Source organism: Schistocerca americana, chromosome 1 (genome assembly GCF_021461395.2).
Source record: "Schistocerca americana isolate TAMUIC-IGC-003095 chromosome 1, iqSchAmer2.1, whole genome shotgun sequence".
NCBI classification, from domain to species: Eukaryota; Metazoa; Arthropoda; class Insecta; order Orthoptera; family Acrididae; genus Schistocerca; species Schistocerca americana.
Window position 1 is genome coordinate 748,062,332 of NC_060119.1, and position 24,522 is coordinate 748,086,853.

At 39.5% G+C, this 24,522-nt stretch overlaps 1 protein-coding gene across 3 annotated transcripts in view; it reads left to right on the top strand.

Moving 5' to 3' along the window:
* Window positions 1-24,163, top strand: part of LOC124611079 (cation-independent mannose-6-phosphate receptor) — a 619,359-nt gene extending 595,196 nt beyond the window's left edge. Inside the window, exons 21-24 of one of the 3 annotated variants that reach the window (XM_047140214.1) lie at window positions 3,386-3,491; window positions 6,195-6,340; window positions 12,224-12,294; window positions 24,031-24,163. In XM_047140214.1, the coding sequence (XP_046996170.1) occupies window positions 3,386-3,491; window positions 6,195-6,340; window positions 12,224-12,250 (279 nt within the window). In that variant the 3' untranslated portion in view covers window positions 12,251-12,294; window positions 24,031-24,163. Of the gene's footprint in view, window positions 1-3,385; window positions 3,492-6,194; window positions 6,358-12,223; window positions 12,295-24,030 lie in introns of those variants that run through there. The other 2 variants (XM_047140213.1, XM_047140215.1) reach the window with 2 other exon arrangements.
* The last annotated feature ends 359 nt before the right edge of the window (window positions 24,164-24,522 follow it).

Here is a 24,522-nt window from a genome sequence, read left to right on the forward strand (position 1 = left end):
TTTGTTTTTGCAGCATTACAACAGTTGCAAAGGTACTGAATATTTGCATTAGGTACTATGGACTACTGATGAGTAATTGAGACAGGCAGTTTGCTATTTATGTTGCCATTTTCTGTTCTGTTCCAATCCTATAACCTCTTGTCAATTTTCATGCACTTATTTCCTCATTAGCCAGAAATTCTCTCACATTTCCATTCTAATGGCACAAAAATCTTATGTAGGCAACGGAAATATATTTTCAGCTCTACTACTTGATTATCTGTATTTGGTCAATAATCTTGTCACATATAGCTATTTGGCAGCTTTGAATAAGGTGATACAATACAATATTCTGAGAAAGAAAGCTGCTGCTCACCATATAGTGGAGATGCTGAGTTGTAGATAGGCAGAACAAAACGATTTTCACACTTAAATCTATCAGCCAGTGGCCTTTGTCAACAATAGACACACATACGTACCCACACACTCTCTCAGTTGCCGGAGACTGCAGTCGTGTCTGTGAGTTGCATTTGTGTGAGTGTGTGTATGTACGTATGTGTGTCTATCGTCGACAAAGACCATTGGCCGAAAGCTTTAAGTGTGAAAATCTTTTTGCTGTGCCTATCTTTGAGTCAGCATCTCCGCTATATGGTGAGTAGCAACTTTCCTTCTCTAAATATTGTTACATTCCATCCTGGATTTTCCATTGTGTGGTACAGTACAAGTGTGATAAGTTCATTCAGACAGGACAGATTCAGAACTTGCTCTGTCAGTTTTAATTTAGATTTTATATAGTTTCTGTAGTTGCCTTCAGAAGAAAGAAGGAAATCACCTCAATTACTCATGACAATAATGATTGCATGTATATGCTTGAAGAAATATGTAAGATCTCATTTAGTCCAGTATCACACATACATTCCTAAAATGAGCAAACTGCAAAAATTTCAGCAACTGATTAAATCAAGTATATTTTGTGGATTAGCACCATCAGAATGCTGTAGTTAACCTTTTAATACCATGAAAAGTGACATTTAAGAGTGCTGTACTGGTAACTCTTTTGAGTTATACATCGGTTGATACGGTTGAAGCGGCTCCAAGCACTATGGGACTTAACATCTGAGGTCATCAGTCCCCTAGACCTAGAACTACTTAAACCTAACTAACCTAAGGACATCACACACATCCATGCCCGAGGCAGGATTCGAACCTGCAACCGTAGCAGTAGCACGGTTCCGGACTGAAGCGCTTAGAACCGCTCGGCCACAACAACCGGCTGGTTGATATTACACAAGATGTTACTGTCTTGTTGAAGCAAGGTTCACACTGTTGAATCCAAAATCTTGTTGGCAAAAAATGTGTAAACATTGCAGCCTGCCTTTTATTAGAACTTCTGTTGGTTAAATGTTTGATTTTTCTGCACCTAAAGTTATCGGTTATTTGACATCCCTTGCTATCCTGTGCTTATATCTGCCTACATGATTCAGTGTTTCAATGATCTATGTATAATATTCTAGTCTACATCATCTTCATGAACCTTTCTTCTTTAGTACTCCTTCCATTGTTGAATTAATTTGTCTCAGTTGCACTAATGTGTACCTCATTAGCCTGCTTGAAAAATTTCTTCCGTCACATACCTGACAGCTTCTCATTTTGCACTTGGTCAGGCTGTTTGATTTTAATATCTGTGTTGAGTTCTCACCCCTTCTGTTAGCTATAGTGGTATAATGCATTGTCTTTGTAACTATTCTAGTGAGCCTGAATGGCAACACATTCTGTATAATTTTGGAAACTCTGTAACTATATTGGTGCCCACCCAGCTGGCTGTGCAGTCTAACATGCTGCTTCCCAAGCGGGAAGGTGTGCTGGTCCCTGACACGAATCCGCCCAGCAGATTAGTGTCCAGGTCCAGTGTGCCGGCCGGCCTGTGGACGATTTTTAAGGCAGTTTTCCATCTGCCTTGCCGAATGCTGGCTGATTCCCCTTATTCCGTCTCAGTTACACTATGTTGGCGATTGCTGTGCAAACACTGTCTCCAAGTACGCATACACCACAATTACTCTACCATGCCAACATTTGGGGTTTACTCTTCTCGTATGAGACATTCCTGGGGGAGGGGGTCCTCTGCAGCCCGAACCACACAATAACCTTGTGTTCAGTGTGGGGCAGCGGTGGGGCGGGTGGACTGCTGTGGCCTGTTGTGGGGTTGTGAACCACTGAGGGCAACGGTGGGATGAAGCCTCTCCATCATTTCTAGGTGCCCTGTTCAATACACAGTGCACAACTATATTGGTGCAGAGCAGACTGCCCCTTGTTCAAAGCAGGTAGTATATGGCACCACAATGAGCCAACAGATTCTGTACAATCTCCACAGATAGCTATGGTGTAGTGTGTGGGCTGGCAGTGGTGTTTGGTAGTTCAGTAAACACAATTTGACACAAACTACTTTATTCTTCATTGTACCCTCAAGTGGAAACAATGGGAGTGTTGCGTGTCCTCTCACACTGAAAACCTGAAAACTAAATGTATGTTTGCAGGAGCCAGAGGCTGCATGTGAACGTTGTGTTTAGTCTTTGTATTGTAGCATCAAATATGCTTCCAGTTTTTTCTTGTGTTCTGTCGCTGGTGTCTCCATTATCATTATCTGCTGTGCTTGTGATATGACAAAATAAATATGTCCTGTGCTGTAGTCATGTTGTTTCAGAGAGGTTTTTGTCTTTTACTGAATAATGTTTTCTTTGTATATGCAAGTGTGTTGTTAATTTCTTCTGGGTCAATTATTGTGTGTGATATTTCTTCCTTGTTGGGAGTAAAATTTCACTTTTAATATTATTTGCTGAATTGGTTAGTTGTTACATACATTCATGTCACTTATGAACTTTTATTTCTTTGTTTTGTTTGTTCATAATCAGTATTGTCTTCTGAGGTTTATTTCCTCAGTTTCTGGAATAATTCTTGTGTTTGCCTAAACCTGTTTTCAAATCATCGTATTCAAAGGATAACTGCTAACCACTGAAACTAGAAGCAAATTGTTTTTCTTTTCTAAATAAAGTTCGGTTATTCATGCAACTATAAACAATAGGCTCATTCATCCCAGAAAATAAAAGGAAAATTGGATGAAGCTAGTATTTTTGGTTCTGAACCTTACAAATAGAAAACATGCAAGCCTCTGTGGTATTTTACAATTTACAACTTTCAGCTCCGCCAAATGGTTAGACATTCCAATTGCTCGTCATTTCTGGGATGATTGCTAAATCTTGCTGCAGCAGTTTTAATTATTGTGGCTATTATATAAAACAACCACATTCACTTTTCTCTTTCCCTGGATATTATTTTGTTGAAAGTAAATTTATACAATGTGATGTTATTAGTGTGATTTATTATAGTATTTGTTTTACTTTTTTCACAGCAAAATGAATGTGATGTTACTATTGGATGGAATTTACCAGCAATATGTCAAATAATCCATGATCATGCAGCACATCATGACGTCTCTAGTGGTGGTATAAACACAGGTAAACTTATGAACTAGCATTTAGGATATACTGTATAATAGACATGCACTCTGCCTTATAATAGTAATTTATTATTTTTATATTTGTAGCTACTTCTCCCCTGGGACCAGACATACACATAAGTTTGTGGCACTTCAATGAGATCCCACATGTCATAATCGTATGCCAACCTGTGAATGTGCAATCTAGAGGATGTTACTGTCTTGTTGAAGCAAGGTTCACACTGTTGAATCCAAAATCTTGTTGGCAAAAATATGTAAACATTGCAGCCTTCCACTCATTGTTCTAAACCCCTTCTCTGGTTCATATTTATTGATGATATCTTTGTGATGTGTTTCCAGGGCTAGAACACTATCCTCATTCCTCCACAGCTGCAATAACTGCTCTCCTATCTGCTTCAATTTGTCCTTGTCAGCCCAACACACCACCTCCCTGAATGTTGACATCCACCTCTTCCTTGGCTTCACAAAAGCCTTTGTCCATATCAATCTCACCAACCACCAACTGGCCAATATGTGGATGACACATCTGCAGTGATGAACAATCCCTAACCATTATACTGAGACCTCCAAATGTAGTCCACATACAGAGTCCCTGTGCCATGTCAATAGAAGCCACTAATCCTCCAAGTGTCTCCACAAACGAACTCCAAGGCATAGGTATAAAACCTGTCCTTTGTACTTACCCACCACATCCTAACTACAATCTTGCTACAGACATATCCTACTCTATCTGAGGTAGAGTCACCTGTGAAAGCAGCTTTTTCTCCTTTCATTCTATACTCAGACTCTCTCTCTCTCTCTCTCTCTCTCTCTCTCTCTCTCTCTCTCTCTCTCTCTCTCTCTCTCTCTCTCATTCCACTCCTGCACTACATTCAATGCCATACATAATTCTACCTTCTTGCCCCTCCCCCCTCAGCCATCAGCCAGTCTTCCTCTCACCCATCTGTGCCCCTCCCCACCTTCTTTTGCCACTCCATTTCTCCATTTGATACAATGAAAGCTGCAGGTGGAATGCAGTTGGCTGGGACAATATATTCCTGAGTGCACGCCTGCAAATGTGTGTTTGTGTGTTTCCCCAAATTTTTCTGCATTAGTTGGTTCTGGAGAATTTTCCAGTCTTGTTTTTGTGGCTGTTGACTGTCAGAGATTCACCTATTACGAGGTGAGTTCTTGGCTTTATGTCTTTCATTATTTGTATAACAACCGGCCTCTGTAGCCAAGGTTTCTACTGCATTCCTGTGCAGCTTCTCCTGATTTTGAGGTAATCAGTTCACATCCCGAAAAGAGGCTTCCTTGGTGCTAGTGAAAAGTGGTGATTATGTGTTGGTACCAGATTTCACTGTCTCCCTTATTTTATCTTCATGCAACACAAACGTAACACCATACTATACACACATCCAGTTACCTACATTCAACAAAAACTCATTTAAGATACAATATTAGTACATCCAGAGGAAAGGGGTAATTGTGTGCCAGTGAAGAATACCCTTTCTGATTTGTTGGCTGTAGGTACCCCTCTGGATCTCCCAGCCAAGACCATATTGCATCCAGGACTTTCCATTATCAAATATATTTTTGTATTTAGATTTATAACAACGAAAATAATCAATTTTTGATGTTACATGTCAAATTAGTGACAATACAATGTTTTAGTAGTAATCTCTGTCTTGCATATTACCCTGTCTTCCACCTTTGAACTCTCAGGTTTTCAAATCTCATCCAGTGCAGTCCCCAACAATTAGTCTTTCCTTCTCATCCTGTCCGGTAAGTCTCTCCTGACCCAGGGTTCTGGGTAACTTTACTGAACTGTACCCATTTCCCTAAACCTCTCCAGTCCTTTCCCTTCATTCCACTTTCTTCCCTTCAACTCTTTTGCCAGAAGAAGAAGCCACTGGCTCTGAAAGCTTGTAAAAGTTAAATCATTTTGTGTGTGTGTGTGTGTGTGTGTGTGTGTGTGTGTGTGTGTGTGTGTGTGTGTGTGTGTGTGTGTTTTATCCTGCCGTCAATTGGTGAGTAGATTTTTTGTAGATTGCTACAGTAAACATTAGTGATCATCCCATTGAAAGACCAGCTCAAGGTATATGTGTATTTGTGATTCATCTCATTTGCACCAACCCTTATGCCACTTTTGTGAGAAGGAAGAACTGTGAGCCTGACAGGTAGCAATTAGCTCTTCTTTTCCTCCTCCTCCTCTTCTTCTGTTAAAAAAAGACTTGACGATACTCCTAATTGGAAGGGAGATTTTTTTTTAAATTGAGTCTATATTCTGTAGATCAGGAGGGCACTAACTATATTGCACATGATCAGGAAACTGGCAAACTGCAGTGTTGTCACTGTGTATTGCAATCAAATAAGGAAGTTCAAATTTTGTGCAGTTATAATTTGTGGTGCTATCTACATTGTTATTCAACAGATTGTGTGGCTGCAGACTGGAGGCTAACAGATTACTGCTAATGAATGATGATCTTGATAATGATTTTCTTGCAACTTGCCAACTGTGCGCTAAGTGTTACATATTTATTGTGTTAATTTTTTATAAACGTATCATAGAAAAAGATAACAACAACACACAGAGAAACTTCAGTGTCATTTGTACAAGAACTTCATATTTATCTTATAACCGCTGATTGATCAACTTTGCAATCTAATTATTAAATGGATATAAAACTAATTATACTGACATTTAACAAAAATGTTACAGCTGCACTTGTGGTGAGCATGCTCTTCATTGTCATCATAATAACACTTGGGGCAGTTTTGAGAAAGCAACAGAATCGTATTCGCTGTAGGAACTTTTTCAGTTGCTTTGCACTATCAAGATACAGAGGCCATAACTTCTACTCGAAGGTTAGTAATTAAAAAAGGTAAAATTATTTTACATCATAAGATTAATTGATCTTCATGATTAAGTATGGCAATACTTTAGACAAAAGTAGCCTAGAGTAGCCAAAATGTAGAGCCAAATCTCCTTTTGATTGTGTTAATGTGTTTCAAACAAATTATCATTCTAGAAACAGCATATAGTTTTTTTTAAAAAAAAAGAAAGGAAAAAAATGCTAGTCCCCACATAAAGGTGGTGTCGAGTCTCGGAGAGGCACAATGAAAATTATTGCCAGAAATATTCAGTTTTCAGCCTAAGTCTTCTGTTAGACATAGAAAACTCGACCATTTTCACATAAGCACAACTCACACACACATGGGCACTGTTGTTTCAGGTTGCCAGGAGACAACAGTGGCAATGTGTGTGTGAGTTGTGCTTATGTGAATGTGAGAGAGTTTTCTACATCTGGCAAAGGACTTGTCAGAAAGCTGAGTATTTGTAGAAGTCATGTTCATTGTGCCTGTCAGTGACCCAGTGCCTCTTCTATCTCTTCTATGTGGCGAGTAGTTATCTCTCCTTTCCATCTTGTTATTATTCCATCCTAGATTCTTCATTGTTTGATTTTTATGTGTGAAACATACTTTCTAAAATGACAGTTGAAAATTGTATAGACAATCCAAGAAAAAACATCTTATGTCCGGGAAAAGGTATACTAGTTCTGAAAGTAAAATGTGCTTGATGGGAAGACGGTCGACAATCTGTAAAACATTTCACCATCTTCTTCAGCATGTTCATCAGTTACTCTTCACCAGTGTATCACTGCTATTATAGTCTCAAAAGGTAATTGAATGATTCTTGTGTTTTAATTGATGTAATTTAATCCCTAATATGAAAATGTAACATCAGCTGAGTAATAACACATTTTCGTCCATTTAAATCTTTTTATGTTTTTCTCTTTTCGATGTCATAAAATTTTCTATATTACAGAAAACACAACTTTGTGCCACCTCTTTCTCATACACTAAACACCACCATGCAACTAAATGCTTAGTTCTGTAACCTCAGCCTAATTTGAGGTCTCTGCCTGTTCAGCTCCAGCACTTTCGTTCAGCAGCAACACTCACATACAAATCCAGAATGACTCAACTCAATTATGGGAATGCACTTCCAGATTCTCACAGTCTTCCGTAATTCAAGTAATTACTCTGTTGACCTTGAAGAATCACTTTCCCTGACTTCTGAAGTACACTATGGAAACACCACCTCCAACCCAGGGGGCTCACAGCTTCTATGCCTCTCAAATGCCACCAGCCAACTCCATGATTTTGCAAGCTCCAAATTGCTATGTGACATTACTTCGTTTAAGCCTTAGAACCTGTCAGGATCAGGAGAAGAACATCGACAGGTTTTCATTTGCCACTTCCTGCTTCCACTTACAGTGCTTCAGTAAGCTGCTGCTTTCTGCTTGGAATTGAGCTCAGGTGACAATAGCTCTTGTGTTTTAAGGTGGGTGTCAATGCTTCTATTTGTAGTTCCTACGTATGTTTGACCACATGTGTTTGAACCAATAAGAAAGGTGTGTGAATATTTGGAAACTTCAGAGGACCTATATCTGCCATTTGCCACTGCACATGTGGTCAAGCGTGTGTGCGTACTACAAGCCACATGCCCCCCCCCCCAATCAACTCTGCGCCCTTACACAGCAGTCTGCTGGTGTCATTAACTGTCAGTTGTCTGGATGCATGCAAACAGTATGGCTTGCTGAACTTGTTTGAGACTGTAACTACTTTCTAAGTCATTGTAGCCACTGGTGGTGTCTCTAGAACTGGAAGATGAAACATTAGGCAGAGAAATGTGTCTTGGACCGTTGCCTGATGCCCTTAAAATGAAAATCACAAAACACGTACCTATTTCTTTCAACGTATTGTGTGTTATGGGATCCAGAAACATAACACACATTGAACCTCTCGCCCTCCAGGAACTAGAGCGACACAGTCATGAACCTTTCCTCCAACAGTCTTAGCCCCATAGAAGTATCAGTCCTTTAAAAGGCCTCATCTTTTCTCCCACTCCCAAATTCAGTCAGGCAGGACTTGTTAAAGACCTTCTCTCCTTTTCCCGGTCCCTGCAGTGGAAACACTATTTTGCCACCAACACTACCTCTCAAATTCAACCAAAGACCAATGTTGAACCCTGCCTGACTCAGTTCACTCCTCCATCCAACTGTGATCTATCCCTGCTGCCCCCCAAATCACTCCCTGTTAACTTTCGAGAATTTCTTAACCTCGAACCTTGCCTCACCATCATTCCCCAAATCCCTCAACATGCAAACCCCACCTTACATCTACAGAATAAACCACAGTCCACCACCTAAAAATTGACCGAGCGAGGTGGCGCAGTGGTTAGACACTGCACTCGCATTCGGGGGGATGACGGTTCAATCCTGCGTTCGGCCTTCCTGATTTAGGTTTTCCGTGATTTCCCTAAATCACTCCAGGCAAATGCTGGGATGGTTCCTTTCAAAGGGCACGGCCGACTTCCTTCCCCATCCTTCCCTAATCCAATAAGACCGATGACCTCGCTGTCTGGCCCTCCTTCCCCAAAACAACCTAACCTGACCTAAAAGCTGATCCCGACCCTATAATCCTACATGCTGACAAAGGCTCCACCACTGTTGTTTTGAACTACAAGAATTACCTGGCATAACCATCCACCTATAGCCCTGTTAATGTGACCCTGTTCCAGAAATCCAGCAGGATCTCCAGTCCCTACTCAAATTCTTAGGCCCTTCCCAGAACCTCTCCCCAGAGTCCATCTCTCTCCTCACCTCTTACCATTCCGCGCACTCCTACCTTCTACGTGCTTTCTAAAGTTCTTAAACCCAACCACTCAGGACGCACCATTGTGGCTGGTTACTGTGCCCGCACTGCGAGAATCTCTGCTGTCATAGACCAACAACTTGAACCTATTAGCTGCAATGTACTCTCCTACATAAAAGATACCAACCATTTTCCCACCGACTCTCCACAGTTCATGTCCCTTTACCACACAGTGGCCTGCTCGTCACTGTTGATGCCACCTCCCTTTAAACTAACATCCCTAAGGTCCATCGCCCTACCACTATTGAACACTACCCTTGCCAATGCCCAAAGGATTCCAAACCAACCACCTCCTTCCTATTCATCATAACCAACTATATCCTCATCCACCATTACTTCTCCTTTGAAGGCATTACCTACATACAAATCTGGGATACAGCTTCGGGCACCCTCATGGCACCATCCTATGCCAAACTATTCATGGGCCATTTAGAGAAATCCTTCCTAAACACCCAGGATCCCAAACCCATCACCTGTTTCATGTTTGTTGACGACATCTTCGTGATCTGGATCGAGGGTGACATCATATCCACATTCCTCCAGAACCCTGACACCTTCTGCCGTATTTGCTTCACCTGGTCCTACTCAATCCATCAAGCCACCTTTCTGGATTATTATTCACATGAAGAACTTCAAATGGCATTTCTAGTGGCTTGTTTATGTAGTGTAGATCACTGGTCATGTCATGATCCAGACAATTTAAGTCATACATATGATCAGTAAATTACTAGATATGAAAGCTAGATACATTACGCTGTAATTAATGATTTTAAAGAGTAAAGATTATAGTAATTGCACAAAATTGGCATTTGCAAAAGTAATCATTTTGACAATGGTTCCACTCAGAGAGAGGGAGGGGGGTTGTAAGATAGTTAGGTGTGAATTCTTGGAATTTTTCAGCATGCATGCGCAAAATTTCAGTTCCCTCCAACAAATAGCATAGCTCCAGCAATGTGTCTAAATGATGTCTGAAAGTGATGCATATTACAAGCAGTGTGTCATTACTGACATCTTATAAAGGAGCAAGACATTGTGGGGAATATTCACCAAGTTTTGTGTGAAGCCTGTGGAGCATCTGCAGTCTGCGGGAGTACAGTTGGTAACTGTGTACATAGGTGGAGGCCATCAGAAGGTGGTTTGATGGAGCTAAGTGATTATCAGTGAGCAAGACCATCTACAGCCATCAGACCTGAAATATTGCAGCATGCTGTTCTCATTTACAAGTACCGACACCTTAAGACTCAGCATTCGACAAAGGAAGTGTGAATGTAATTATCTGAACTCTTGGATATTCAAAAGTGTATGCAAGAAGGGCACACAAATGCCACAGAAAAGACGTTTGTTCCGAGTTGTTGCAATATTTTGTAGCTGAAGGGGAAAACTTTCTGTCCCAGATCGTGACAGGTGATGAAACCTCGGTTCACCACCTTGAGCCCAAAACAAAGAGACATTTGATGGAGTGGGATCATCTCTCTCAACAGAAGAAAAAATTCAAAGCAACTGCTTCTGCTGGCAAGATTATGATGACTGTGTGTTAGACCGTGAGGGCGTGATGCTCATCAATATGATACCAAGAGGCATTACCATTAATTTGGAGGCTAAATGAACACACCAAGCACCTCAAGAAGTGTTTCCAGTGGCTTCTTTTTTATAACAACACAGGGGATATTAAGATTCAACATGATCGGCCTCACACAAGTTTTTGAGGACTTCTGAACATATAATGAAACAAAGTTGAATAGTGTTTCCCCTCTATAGCACTGACCTATCTCCCTGGAACTTTCACTTGTTTAGGCCATTAAAGGATAGCATCCATGAAAGACATTCTGAGGATGACGAGGAGATGACATGCACATTGAAGAAATGGCTCCATGTCCAGAACAAGGGCAAATACCAGCAGCACATACACTTCCTTGGACTCGCTTGGGAGGGCCATAGAACTAGAATATTACGTTGAAAAATGGGTCAGGTAATTGGTTCTTACTGACATATATCAATCAGTAGAATTATCACAAGGAATGAGCAACTATGTTGAAAGACAGTAAGTATGTTGTGATTTTTGTTTTATGGGCATTAGCTAGTGGTCAGGGGCACAATTCCCTGCCGAATGTTTCATCTTCCAGTGTTGAACACATCATCAGTGTGTAAGTTTCATTATGTGAAATAAAAAAATTGTCGAAGACACAAAATGGGAGGCTTCCATTCTGGATGAACCTCATAAATAAACAGCTGTTGGAAAATGCAGGAAATAGAAACAGTAGCAAGTAGTTCAGGCATACAAATAGTGTTTGGAAAATATTATATCTAATGAAAAAATCTTTCTATTTTCATTCTTTGTTGTGTGCTTGGAAGTGACAGATTTACTTTTCACATGCTTTGTCCGTCTGCAGCCCGCAGCTTTATCTCCTGAATACAGATTGACACAAAGCTTCAGGTTACCTTTACATCTGCCCTGTTCAGGAGGAAGATTAAAAATGATCTATGTAAACTTAAAACAAATCTGACAATCACAGAAAAATAAGTTACTGCTAGTAGATAGTATATAGTGTCTGAATGTACTAGTTGGAACTGAATATCTATTAATTGCCCATAAGTCCAGCATTATTTATTTATGGACACATTATTTTTATTTGTGCTGATAAACCAAGGGATATGTATATTCAGCAAAATCTTCATTGTTTGTGCATAATATTAGCTTACATTAAATAGATTTGGGTATTCTTTTTTTGTCCTAAGTGTTGCATAGTGCTCATTCTTCATTAATTCTGTCAGTGATATTTAAAGTATCAACGTATGTACTTGGTTTACGTGTAATGTTAAAATTTTGTGAAATCATCTTATGTGCTGTCTGTGTAAAAAGCAGACATTGGTCCTGTTTTTCTTGTGGGCAGCAATGCTTATGAAAATGGAGCTTATCTGCCAGTATATAATCATCTTGTTGTGAGCTTTTCTTAATGCTTGTTTTTTGTCTATATAATTTACTTGCATGTCACACGCACTTTTGTGTTTATTGCTTAATTTTCGTTGCAGGCGAGTGATGATAGCAGTGACCTTTAGGTGAAGGGACTGGACATTCACCACAGTGTAGGGCTTTCAGACAAGTCAGTGTTGTATGAGTCTCTTTACACTTGGCCACCTTGGGTGTGGATTGCATGTGGATTGCCTGTTAGCATATATATGGGCTTTGGATTGCATGATTGCATGTGGGTAGTTAGTATGTACAAAAAGACACTCACACATATGCACACACACACACACATTACAACTAATCATGCACGGGAAGTACAAATGGTAGTATTAGTTGTACCAAAAACTACTAACATTATTTGGTTTTGAGAGAGTAGCTGCATGCTAGTGTCAGTGTTCAATTTGGAATTTTCTTTTCTTTTGTATTTTATGGCCTTTGTTACTGCTATTTTTGTTGGTTTGTGGAGAGATGTCTAAGTTTTATCCCAATAACAGCCAAAACATATTAGAATATATAAGGAAGGGATATTTGTAACCTATTACACAATGCTGTTGAATTATCTTTCTTGGAGTCATATCATACTAGGCAGTTTTTGTTACCATGTTGTGTTAGATTTTTATTTTGCATGTTACTGTAGCTTCTTAGATTCTTAATTTTATTTTTACTTATTTAGCTATCAACAATCGTCAATATTTGCGGATTCCTTAGTACAGAATGAAGGGCATTAAAATATTTTGTCCTGCATTAGTATTTTATGACTACAAGAAGTTTTAGCCATTATGTAGCTTTATGTGCATGTAGTTTCTTTGTTTGGATTACACTGTTATTTCATTAGGACTTTTTTCAGTTAGGTTTGTATAAGTTTTCGGTATGTTTAATAGTAGTCAACTTTTCAACTGATACATTACAGTGTAACGTTGCACAGTATCTTAGAAACTTATAGATGTAAACTTAAGATAAGAAAATTAAAAAAAAAAAAAAAAATGAGAAAGCAAGGAAAGCATTCCGACATGAAGTTATGTGGGTGAAACCAAAGTTAGGATTGGACTCTAGTTGTAAAGCAGCAGTATACTTTTGTCATGCTGGAAATTGTCAGTGTCAAAAACAAAGCTGGAAGTATAGGAAAACCATCACTGTCTGGTGTAAATTAAACACCCCTGAGTGTGGGTTATGTGGAGGGAATTCTAGAAGTGTGAAAAGAAAGACAGTTAACTTTTAACACAGCAATATATTGTGTTGTTAGGTGCCAAGAAAAAGACTAACCCCCATTCTGTGATCAGATATGCAACTGACACCTGAACCTTCTTCCACCACTTTCATTAACTTATTTTAAATACATTCTAAATATGTGCCTATCTAAACCTTTTTCTGCTTCCTATAGCAAGTATTTCACTATATGTCAGTATGTGTCTTTAGAAGAGGACAAGTGCTAGAAGAAAATATAGTATTATAATGATGTTCTTTGATATCAGGAAAGAGTTTGACCTTATTTACCAATATGGATATTTCAGATAGTCATTTTGATTATTGAGTCTCTTCTTTCGGAGTGCTGTTTGTTGTTGGCAATAACATCCAATCTCAAATTGGATGGTGGTTGAATGATACTTCATGCTAATGAACTCAAGTCTTCTGTAGACTTTTATTCACTCCCAGGGAACACTAACAATATTTCGACAGAATTACCCTTTGGTGCAGAATTAGAGGATCAAAATTAACCTGAAAATTACCACTTGTGCAACATTTGGAAGTCTGAAATAAACCTGAACAATTGCCAAACTCTCTGCTGGGGCATTGATTTTCCTTGGCATAATCGGTCAGAATCTTGCAACTAAAATCTATGAGCATCTCAGTAGTAACTGCCTTATTAATTTTACTATCAACACCACTAACAAAGGGATGGCCCTCACGATCGAGAACCAGTTTTTATCCTGACAAGAGCCCATACATGCACTCGCATGTACAGCTTGGAAATCTGGTTCTTGGTTGCCAGCATCACTCTATCATACCTTTAAAGGTCACAAAATATGTTGTTCTGGATCATTACTGCTATCAGTATATGTATTGGCAACACCTATATTGAAGTGTTCAGGTAGTGGACCATATGTATCCTCAGCAATAATGACACTTAACAACATTCTACAAAAATATTCTATACATCCAGTGTCAGATATGTAACTTATTCCCCTTTAGATTGTCTGTGAGTACATGCCTGAAGGTTGATGAAATCATATATTATTGTTAATGGATTCAAAACTCTAGAAACAATGCAAAATATTGTAAAAATCAGAAAACTGTACTACATCTTAATGTCCTCTGTCACCAAACCTTAGGGATGTATGCAAAGTCTCGAGATTGTTCCAATTTTTGGAAGCACTCCTGGGAAGTCCACAGGGTGAAGGTGTTCAGAACCTGGTGAGATTTCACTTAGATGTTGTGAATCATGTTAAAATGTCATCCTTTCAGTGTGATTTTCATCCTGGGGAACAGGTAGAAGTCGCATGGGGCCAGCTCTGGTGAGTAGGAAGGGTGGGGGACTTTTGCCACGTTGTTTATGGCCAGGAATTCCTCCATAACGAGCGAGATGTGCACAGGTACACTGTCATGGTGCACCAACCAGTTTTTCTTTTTCCACAGCTCTGGTTGTTTGCACTGAACTTTAACTACCAGTAAAAGTGGCTGTGTGGAACAAAACTCCTTATGCACTATTCCCTGAATGTCGAGAAAAATTATCAGCATTGAATTCATCTTGCGGCAAACTTGTCAAGCTTTTTTCACCCTTGGAGGAGATGACATTTTCCATTGTCATGATTGCTGCTTCGTCTGAGGCCCATAATAACGATAGACCCAAGATTCATCACCTGTTGTGACTCTGGATAAGAATTCTAGACACACTTGAACACGTTGTTGCAGCTTGATGCATGTCTGAATCCTGAGGTTTCGTTGGTCGATGTGGAAAAGGCAAGGGGACAAACTTCGCTGCAATTCGTCTCATGTTCAGTTCATCAGGTAGAAATCATTGACATGTACTGTGCAACAGCCCCAGTCTGTTACAAACATCATGAATTGCCCTTGGTCTTCATAAATCAAGTCACACACTTTCATGATCATTTCCAATGGTTTGCAGGTTGACAGTCGATCAGAATGTTTGTCATCTTTCACAGAATCTTGGCCTAACTTGAAGTGCCTGGTGGATTTCAGCTGCAGTTCTCTTCAACTTGGGGACAGAATTTGATGCAAATCCATTGCTCCTTCATGTCATGCATTTCACAATTCAAAGAAGCATTGAAATGTGTTCTGATATGCACCACTACAACTCACAACTACATGCACCAAAGATGATGAAACTTTATGCCGCAGTAGCTGAAATGCGTACCTCGAGACATCTGGGTTCAGAATGTCATACTTCTACTGACTGGTACATATTTTGGGAACCACTTGTATTTGGAAAGAAGCTCTGATTGTCACTGTGTTTTACTGCCATACAATCTTTGTAGTCATTAGCATTACCAATACCACCACATTCTAGTTTGCAAAGAAACAGAAGGAAATCTCCAGATCAAATCTTTGTGAATGTTGACGATGCTGCTGCTGATGTGGTAATGATATCATTATCACCATTAGTAGGTGCTGCATTGTGAAGATGCAGCTTCAAGTCAGGTAGCTGATATATCTGGAAGGTTATGCTGTAGCATAGTCAGTATCTCTGCTAACATTCCCTGTCATGGAGAGTGGATGTTGTTGTTTCCCAATTTGCCTCTTCACAAACAAGGTTTTCAGATCTTGTCTGATAAGACGCCTACGTGATTATAGATTTCCTACTTGTATTGTATTTTTCTTTTCAGTATTTGTGGGTTGTGTCGTCTGTTATAAAGTTGCCACAATTTCAGCTTTAGTACTGTAAAACAGCTGTAGCTGTGGTTGATTAATCTTATAACGCATTTTAATCTCCATCATTACCTAGCAAAGAAATCTGTTGCAGCTGCTACCTCTAATCTCTTCCATCAGACCTCTCAAATCAAGGTACTGCTTCTTAATAAAGTCTATGTGGATTGGCACAGGGATCTCATTTAAGTGTGGGAATACCATCTTTGGTGACACCAGCCCAAGTACTGGTGCCAGGATGTGGTACAATGCCAATTCCTTTCTACCACTGAGAGAGGCTTATGCTTGGCTCTGTGTTTGACGTGCTTTCTGTTATTTGCCTGTCTTTATCTGCTATAATTTTTCTAGTATTGTAGACAGGGCCATTGTCTGTTCTAACTGCTTCACACTTCAACAACGTCACATTTGTTAGACAGTCTCTCCCAATTGAATAAAATCTTCTCAGTTTTCTAGCCGTGTCAACTCTAACAGAATACTCAAGCTTTTGATGGCCATCCCTGTCGTCTTCGTCAGGAGTAAAATCCACTGACCAATGGGGCTGGGACAGTTATCCACAGCCGGCCGAAGTGGCCGTGCGGTTAAAGGCGCTGCAGTCTGGAACCGCAAGACCGCTACGGTCGCAGGTTCGAATCCTGCCTCGGGCATGGATGTTTGTGATGTCCTTAGGTTAGTTAGGTTTAACTGGTTCTAAGTTCTAGGGGACTAATGACCTCAGCAGTTGAGTCCCATAGTGCTCAGAGCCATTTGAACCATTTGAACAGTTATCCACGTATACAGGCATGATTGCAGCCTCTGACACCAGTCAGAGAGAGCCAAAACAATGTGTGGCCAGAAGGCGAGTTGGACAGCTCACACACAGCTGTGACGTCAAGTGGCGTGACTAGCCAGTGCCACGATTGAAACTGGTGCTCCCGCCTTCATACAATCATCAAGCATCTGCCTTTGCTTTCTTTCGACATCCGGTGTCTGCCCCCATGCCCTACTAAATGTGTACCCCTGATCCCTGTTAAAATTGTTGCTGTTTATTCTGATCTCGGGTGCCTCTTTTATAACAGAATCCCAATATGTTGATGCATGAACTGAGACTCTTGTCTTTTCAGACTGTATTTTATGCCTGTTTATGTTCTGCTATAGCCAACTTGTCAAGCTCCATTTGTTTATTATGTCGCTTGTGCTCAGTTAAATGCTCTTGCTACTGTCCGATTAGTTTGGCCTATATAGCTGGTGCCGTGTTTTCAAGGGACGCATACGCAATGGACACATGACGAGCTATGTTGTCTTTGATAGGGCACAGCATATCTTGTCAAATGTGCCACTTGACGTCACTCAGTCCTGCTCAACTCGTCAGAGTTGCAACGGTGCCTATATAAATGGAAAACCATGTCATCCCCGACAGTCAGTGGTTTTTACTCTTGATGATGGTAGAGGTAGCCATCGAAAGCTTGAGTATTTTGTTTGAATTGATGCGGCTAGAAAATCAGGAAGATTTTATTCAGACATGGTACCTTACAGTATTTGCATAGATAGTTTCATTCCTTACACAGGAATGGAGTCACCTTCCATGCTGGACACACAGAAGTTCCATAGTTAATTTAGATTTACAAAGATTTGACAGGAACACTCCTGATTTCATCGTCATAACAAATATCTGGCATGGTAGTATTGGCATAAGATGTTACTGTTTAAGCTAATGGCTCTTAAGTGGCAGTGAGGGGGGGAGGGGCACCCTTGACTGCTCAGCGGTTTGCTCCAATTGTGCACTCAAGATCATCCTACTGAGCCAGTTCACAGCTGCAGCAGCAGCACACGTGATCTTGAGAGTGGTGGACAGCTACGACAGATTGAAAATACCAAATTCTTCATCTGCGCTACATTTCTGAGTACAGGTTGGTTTGTGGGGATTGAAGGGACCAGACTACAAAGGCAATCGGTCCCTTCTGAGTACAGAGCAAGTCACCTAGTGCATGTGGTCACCAGAGGAACCTGCCAGTCCATTCAAGAATTCTTTCAGCTGATGAATTTTGTACAACACGCAGCCATGTCAAGTCCCCATTACCAGCTCACTGTCCATGAGTGATAGCATATATAATTAAGAGGAGGAGTTACTGGAAGTGAAGGGAAACTTGCTGCAGTTGGTGAAACTAACAATCTTTCTGTGGTATAGGTCCTCACAGACACATATATGCCATTGAAGTACTCCCGACACATCCCAGTATTGTACATTGCCTTTCTGTGGACAGTTGCGGTCTGCAGAGAAGGAAATGTGAACTTGTGGCTCAATTTAATTTAACTAATTAGCTCTTTGTTTTGTATATGTTTAGGTAGTTTTAGATTATTAAGCAGACTATGTTTTATATAACCAATTTTTTATTGCACTTTTTGGCTAATTTTTATCTGCTGACTTTAAATTAACTCAAACTGGGTCCTGATGCTTACAGTTCTGAGCATCCTTCACCCACAACAACAACACTATGAAGCCTTGCAGTAAAATCATATAAAAACATTAAGCAGTGGACCCCTATCAGTTAAAAAAATGTCTATCACATTATGTCCTAGAGAAAAAAACTTGGTTTCGAAACAAAGCATTACATGTTACTCATTGATCTCCGATGCCATTTTTCAAGATTCTCGTGTGCTAGTTTGAGGGGAATGGTGACAGCCCAGTGGTACTGCTAGACTGCAAATCATTGATCACCACACTGTTTTTGCACAAACCATGACATCACAACTTCAACATGTCATAAATACATGGTATCACCTGCCATATCAGGTAAATTCCCTTACAGTCACTCATAATCAAGAAGCAGAATGCTGGGTTTGACTTTCAGATTACCTGTGTTGAAATGACAGTTTATGATCTTAACCTTTTATAGCACAAAAGGTGAGGAACATAATTCTGAGTAAATTTTCGAATTATTTCAGTTCATGAGAATCCCAAGTGATACAAAAAATTACAAAATTTTCTGTATTTTAAATTCATCAACATGGTAGAAATTTTGAATTGTATTTATTAAAATGAATACAAAAAGAAATAATTACATTAACAAGTTTGTTGAGTGATACAGTGTAATAGAATTCATTAGGATTTATGGATTTGTACAAACCATTGCTGGCATATCACGACATAGCACATCTTACAACAAGGCATGCTGTGTATTTTAATAGTTTTAATGCTACAATATGCATAGTATCATCTGATTTTCACTTTAAAAAAAATAATAATCTAGACTATTTCCTAAAGGAGATACGCCCTCCCAGGTCAATAATGACCTTCACTATAACTAATAATTTCGTTTTCCATTTGTTCCATGAGTTGTAGATGTTTGACAACTTTTTCTTGTGTGTTCATACTACAGATTCTAGGTTTTATATGTAGCTGCCGACGATTTTCAAATCAGTAAAATAATAAAACAGCTTGATCTACAGCACTTCCAGCCAATGCTTTAGAAAGATAAATACTGTTGAAATTTATCGTACCACTTGTTGTATATTTGTTACACATAGCAACTGTATCTTCCACAAATTTGATAATCTTTTCATCAACAATAGCGAAGTGAAAAAATTGTTTTAAAATAAGTTCTATTCCTTAATATTGGCTCCATTTCATTTTGGCTGTCTGACACTGCAACCCAGTTTGAATGTTTTTGAATGAAAACAGCTGCGGTTGCAAAATTGTTTTTATTAATAACAGTTAACATCTCGTCCCTGTAGGGTATCATCAGATTATCTGGAGACGTAGAAAAATTAATATGACAAAACTGAGGCATGGTTCTAAGCTGTGCAGCATTGCATGCAAGGGACAGTAATAGGATAAGCTTCAGCCATCAGTTACTGCTAAAAGGCATTGAATAGGAATAAGAATATTCTGGATATAATATCTGCTCATCAAGGATCTTTTCAGATTCATAAAAGACGTAACAAGAAGAAAAAATAGAAATGTAAAATTAACCAAGGTTAATGATGGGTGGTGGGAGAAATGGGAATATAAAAATTGGTAAAATAGTAGACCAGTTATGTACCTTCCAAGTATTAAAACAGGCTCATCATGATGTACACAGCACAAAGTCATGCATACAACATGTGCTTGTAGTGTAGAGACTGACCAGCTAAGCATGTCCTCCCAACACAGGAACAGAACTGATTGTGGGTATGGGCTAGATAGCACAAAGACTCAAACATAAACAGATTACACTATTATGCGAACACTATATCATGGCAGTTTTAGGTGGGGAGTGTTTTGAGCTATGGTTGTGTAAGATACCAGTAGAGATCGGGCCTGAACTACTGCTGCCAGCCGCAGCAAACAAATGCAGTGTAGCCACCACCAAATGCTTTGTGTACTCCAGTTTACTTTGTGTTGTGGATTACTTGTTTTCTTTTCTTAAGAATGAAGAGACTAATCCTGATGGATAAAGGTATTCGAGTGCGACTCTCACCACAACAAAAGGAATCAATGATCCCTATGATCATTACGTCAGTTATGCTTTTGTGCAGAATGTGGATGTAGGATGGCAGCTCTTTGAGCAGGAGGCGGGGCTTGTTTCCCCGCACTGCACCTCTCCCCTCGAGCAGTCATAGTTCTCGTTTGTTTACTGTCGTGGCTGACTGCCACGATATACTGTCCACGTAATAATTACATTGCTTAATATCAGCAATTTAAAAACTTATTAAAATATATTTGATGCCACTTAAAAAGAGAACATATCACGCTGCAGTTATAAAACACTAAAGAACTAATGGGAACTTGCTAGTAGATGGATCCCATTTAGAAACTATTGCAATACCTAAATTGATGCCTGGGCTCTGCAGCCCTCTGGCATTTGCAGCATACATGTGGTGCAGGGTGCTTCTTTGGCCATGTCACAGGAATCCCTTTTTCATTTGGAATTATTTTATTAATGTTCCTGCATTTTTGTTTACCCTGCTGTTATGAGCATTCTTGGATGTGGCACTGATTTATCTTTTGTTATTACATTTGCTGTGTATTTTTACATACCCATTACATTCAATTGTTATTAGCAAGTTTCCATTCGCTCATTACAGTTTTGTAACTGCAGTGTGATTTGTTCTCTTTTCAAGTGGTGTCATATATATTGTAAAAAGGTTTTTAAAATTATTGTCATTAATCTGTTTTAGATTACTGTTTTTGCTTCCCATTTAGGTCTTTCATGTATCTGCAACTACTTGACATTTTATTTACATAGCAGCTGCTGTTCATGAAATATTTCAGTTTTCCATCAAATCACTGAAAGTTTTTCTGTATCATCTTGATGTTCATTTACCGCTCTTCATTTGGCTATGAAAATTAGGACAAAAATCACTTGTGTAACTTCTGGGAGTCATGTTTCTGCTCCACTCAAACATTTGACCAAACGTAATGTAAGCCTTTCTGCCCTGGTATTCAGTCTGTTTGTTGAAGAAACAGTGGTAGAAATAAAACATAAGTTGAAGCGTGGGGTTGAAATTATGAGTGCAAGAATACCATGATTCAACAATGACATTGCTCAGTCAGAGTGATAAAGACAGGAGATACTGAATGGAATGAACAGTCTACTGAACACAAAATATGGATTGAGAGTAACCTGAAGAAAGATGAAGGTAATGAGAATAGTGCTGAGCAACCTTTAAAACTGGGGACTGTGAGGTAGATTAAGTGAAGGAATTCTGATACCTTGGAATCAAAATGTGTGATAGACAAAGTAAGGGAAACATAAAAACAGACTCGAACAAGCAAAGAGAATATTCTTGGCCACAGGAAGTGTATTGGTATCAAATATTATATTTAATTCAAGGAAAAAATTTCTGAGAATGTACATCTGGAGCACAGAAATGTATCGAGGTATATCATGAATTATGAGGAAACCGGAAAATTGAAGCCCAGAAGAAGTTTATTATAGAAGGATGTTAAAAATTAAGTGGACAGGTTAAATAAAAAATGAGTGTTTATCTTCAGAATTGACAAGGAAAGAAAAATGTGGAAGACACTGTTTATAAGAAGGGATGAAATGGTATGATGAGTTATTATGTAAGGGAATAAATTGTGTGGTACTAGAGGAGCTGTAGAGTAGCTAGCAAAAGGCAGAGATTGGATTGATGTCACAAATAAAATAGGATATTGGATGTAAGTGCTATCCTGATATGAAGAGGTTGGCACAAGAGAGGTAATCATAGTGGTCTGCATCAAACCAGTCGGAGGGGAGAGGGGGGGGGGGCAAGGCAATTAAATGCTCTAACCGCAGTGTGATGCTGGCGATGATTCCGGTCTAATGTACAACACTCATTCATATTTGCCAGCCAGCAGTTCCTCAAAACTTAGATGTCCATAAACAAGTCATCATGAGAGAGCTGCCAAGTGGCATTGACGTCTTGCTCTAGGAAAAAACTGCCCGTGGCTACAAAATGCCAATTCACCATTGCCTGCCAACTGTCTGCTAGTTCATTACCCTTGCGGAGGCCTCTGGATTTTGAATTGTGATTACGTAGGCTTTCCCGGCGTAATAAGTCTTGAAAGTCTCTTCGGGTTTGCTGCCGGATCCTAAAATCAACTTGACTTGATATTTCGGCAATCCAACTGGTCGCCATCTTCAGGAAAATTTTGTACACACCGGTTTTCTTTAGCCCCAAATCATCCTTCACAGGTCCGAGCAGAGCCCTAATCTTAGAAGGTGGATGGAACACACTCTTAATGTTAAAAGTCCTTAAAATTCGTCCAATCTTATTGTTCCATGTCAATGTGGGAAAGCTTACATTGGCCATTCGATTCACACAGTGCATGACAGGTGTGTGGTACATCGCCGTTATACGAGGCTACAACAGCCGGAAAAATCGGCGGTAGCAGAACACTGCCTAAATGAGGGACACAATATGAAATTTGAGGAAACTTTGGTGGTTGCCAACATTTCCGGTTTTTGGAACAGTGTCTATAAAGAGGCGATTGAAATTAGGTTGGCTGATGATTTAATTAACAGAGACAATGGGTTTCCTCTTATCAAGACGTGGAATCCTGTATTATCTTGCATCAAAACTGAATGTTCTTCGGTGCGGCCTTGATTGCGATGTATCATTGCCAGCAGTGTTTCACTAAGGGCGGCGCCACCATCCCTGTTTTGGAAGGCAGAAACCGTGATGGGTGGCACATGCGCCGTGTACTGAATGGTGGACTATATAGGACGTCAATTTGCAACCTGGCGTTAGTTCTCAGCGGGACTCATCAGCAGAAGCAGCATTTTCCTGAAGATGGTGACCAGTTGGATCGCTGAAATATCGAGTCAAGTTGATTTTAGGATCCGGTAGCAAACCCGAAGAGACTTTTCATGGATTTTGAATTGTCGTGTGATGTTATGGAAAGTGACATTGGTTGTCAAGTGATGACAAAAATAGGGTGGTATTTAGGTAAGACCATCATAAGGAACCAACAGTTTAGTCACCCTGAAGAGAAACACTGCAAAGATGGCTGAATCATCACTTTTAAGTGATTTCCAAAATGATACGGCCTAATGCATAGAGGAATTCTGCTCAGATTGCTACTGGCCTTGGAAGTCTTTGCACTTAGGGATTGAAAGTCAATAAACAGTGTTTCACACAGTGTCCATTCTATAAAAAGAGGACAAGCAATAAATGAAATATGTATTCAGTTAACTGTGCCAGATACATGAAAATCATTTCATGGTTTTAAATCCTATCATGGAAATTTCCAAGTGGAATACAAACTGTGAAATGAGTAAAGACAGCAGCATTGAACAGTCAGGAGGCACAAAAAGATGATATTGCTTTACAGCATTAATATTTGCATTCTGCTTTTATGATTACCAAAGCTTTGTGTGTGTGTGTGTGTGTGTGTGTGTGTGTGTGTTAAGATAGATAGATAGAGAGAGAGAGAGAGAGAGAGAGAGAGAGAGACTTGCAGGCCTTTAATATAAATGAATAATTTCACTTTCTGTTAAGGATAGATTGAATAATACTAATGTTAGGACTTGTTTTGTTACAGCTCAGTTCGGGTGGAGAAGTGAGGATGATGAATGCTTCAGCTGATACTGGATTTGGTGAGAGCGATGAAGAAATGATTAGGATTTGAGCATTACATTTTACCAATGATGCAATCAAGCACAAAAATTAGAATCCAAAAATAACCTATCAAATTCTCAGTGCCTAATGTCTGTGTCTGGGGGGGCTTTGACATGTTGTGTTTAGCAAATTGCTGTCCAGTATATGAACTGCTTAATTGCAGCAAAGATTGTGTAATAGTTTAATGCATCAGTGGAGAAAAAATTATTTAATTCCTATAAAAAATATTCTGCTAAATTTGTTTTCTTACTTGGTGAAGAGCAGGAAAATTTTTGTGATTTGAATCATACTATTACTTTATTGCTTCAGAGGGACTCTTTGAAGACTTGTGTAATAGTTTTATATGGAGACTGTTTTTTGTAATTGTATAAAACTGGCAGAAATATAATTGCAATGCTTTTAGTGAGAACATTAT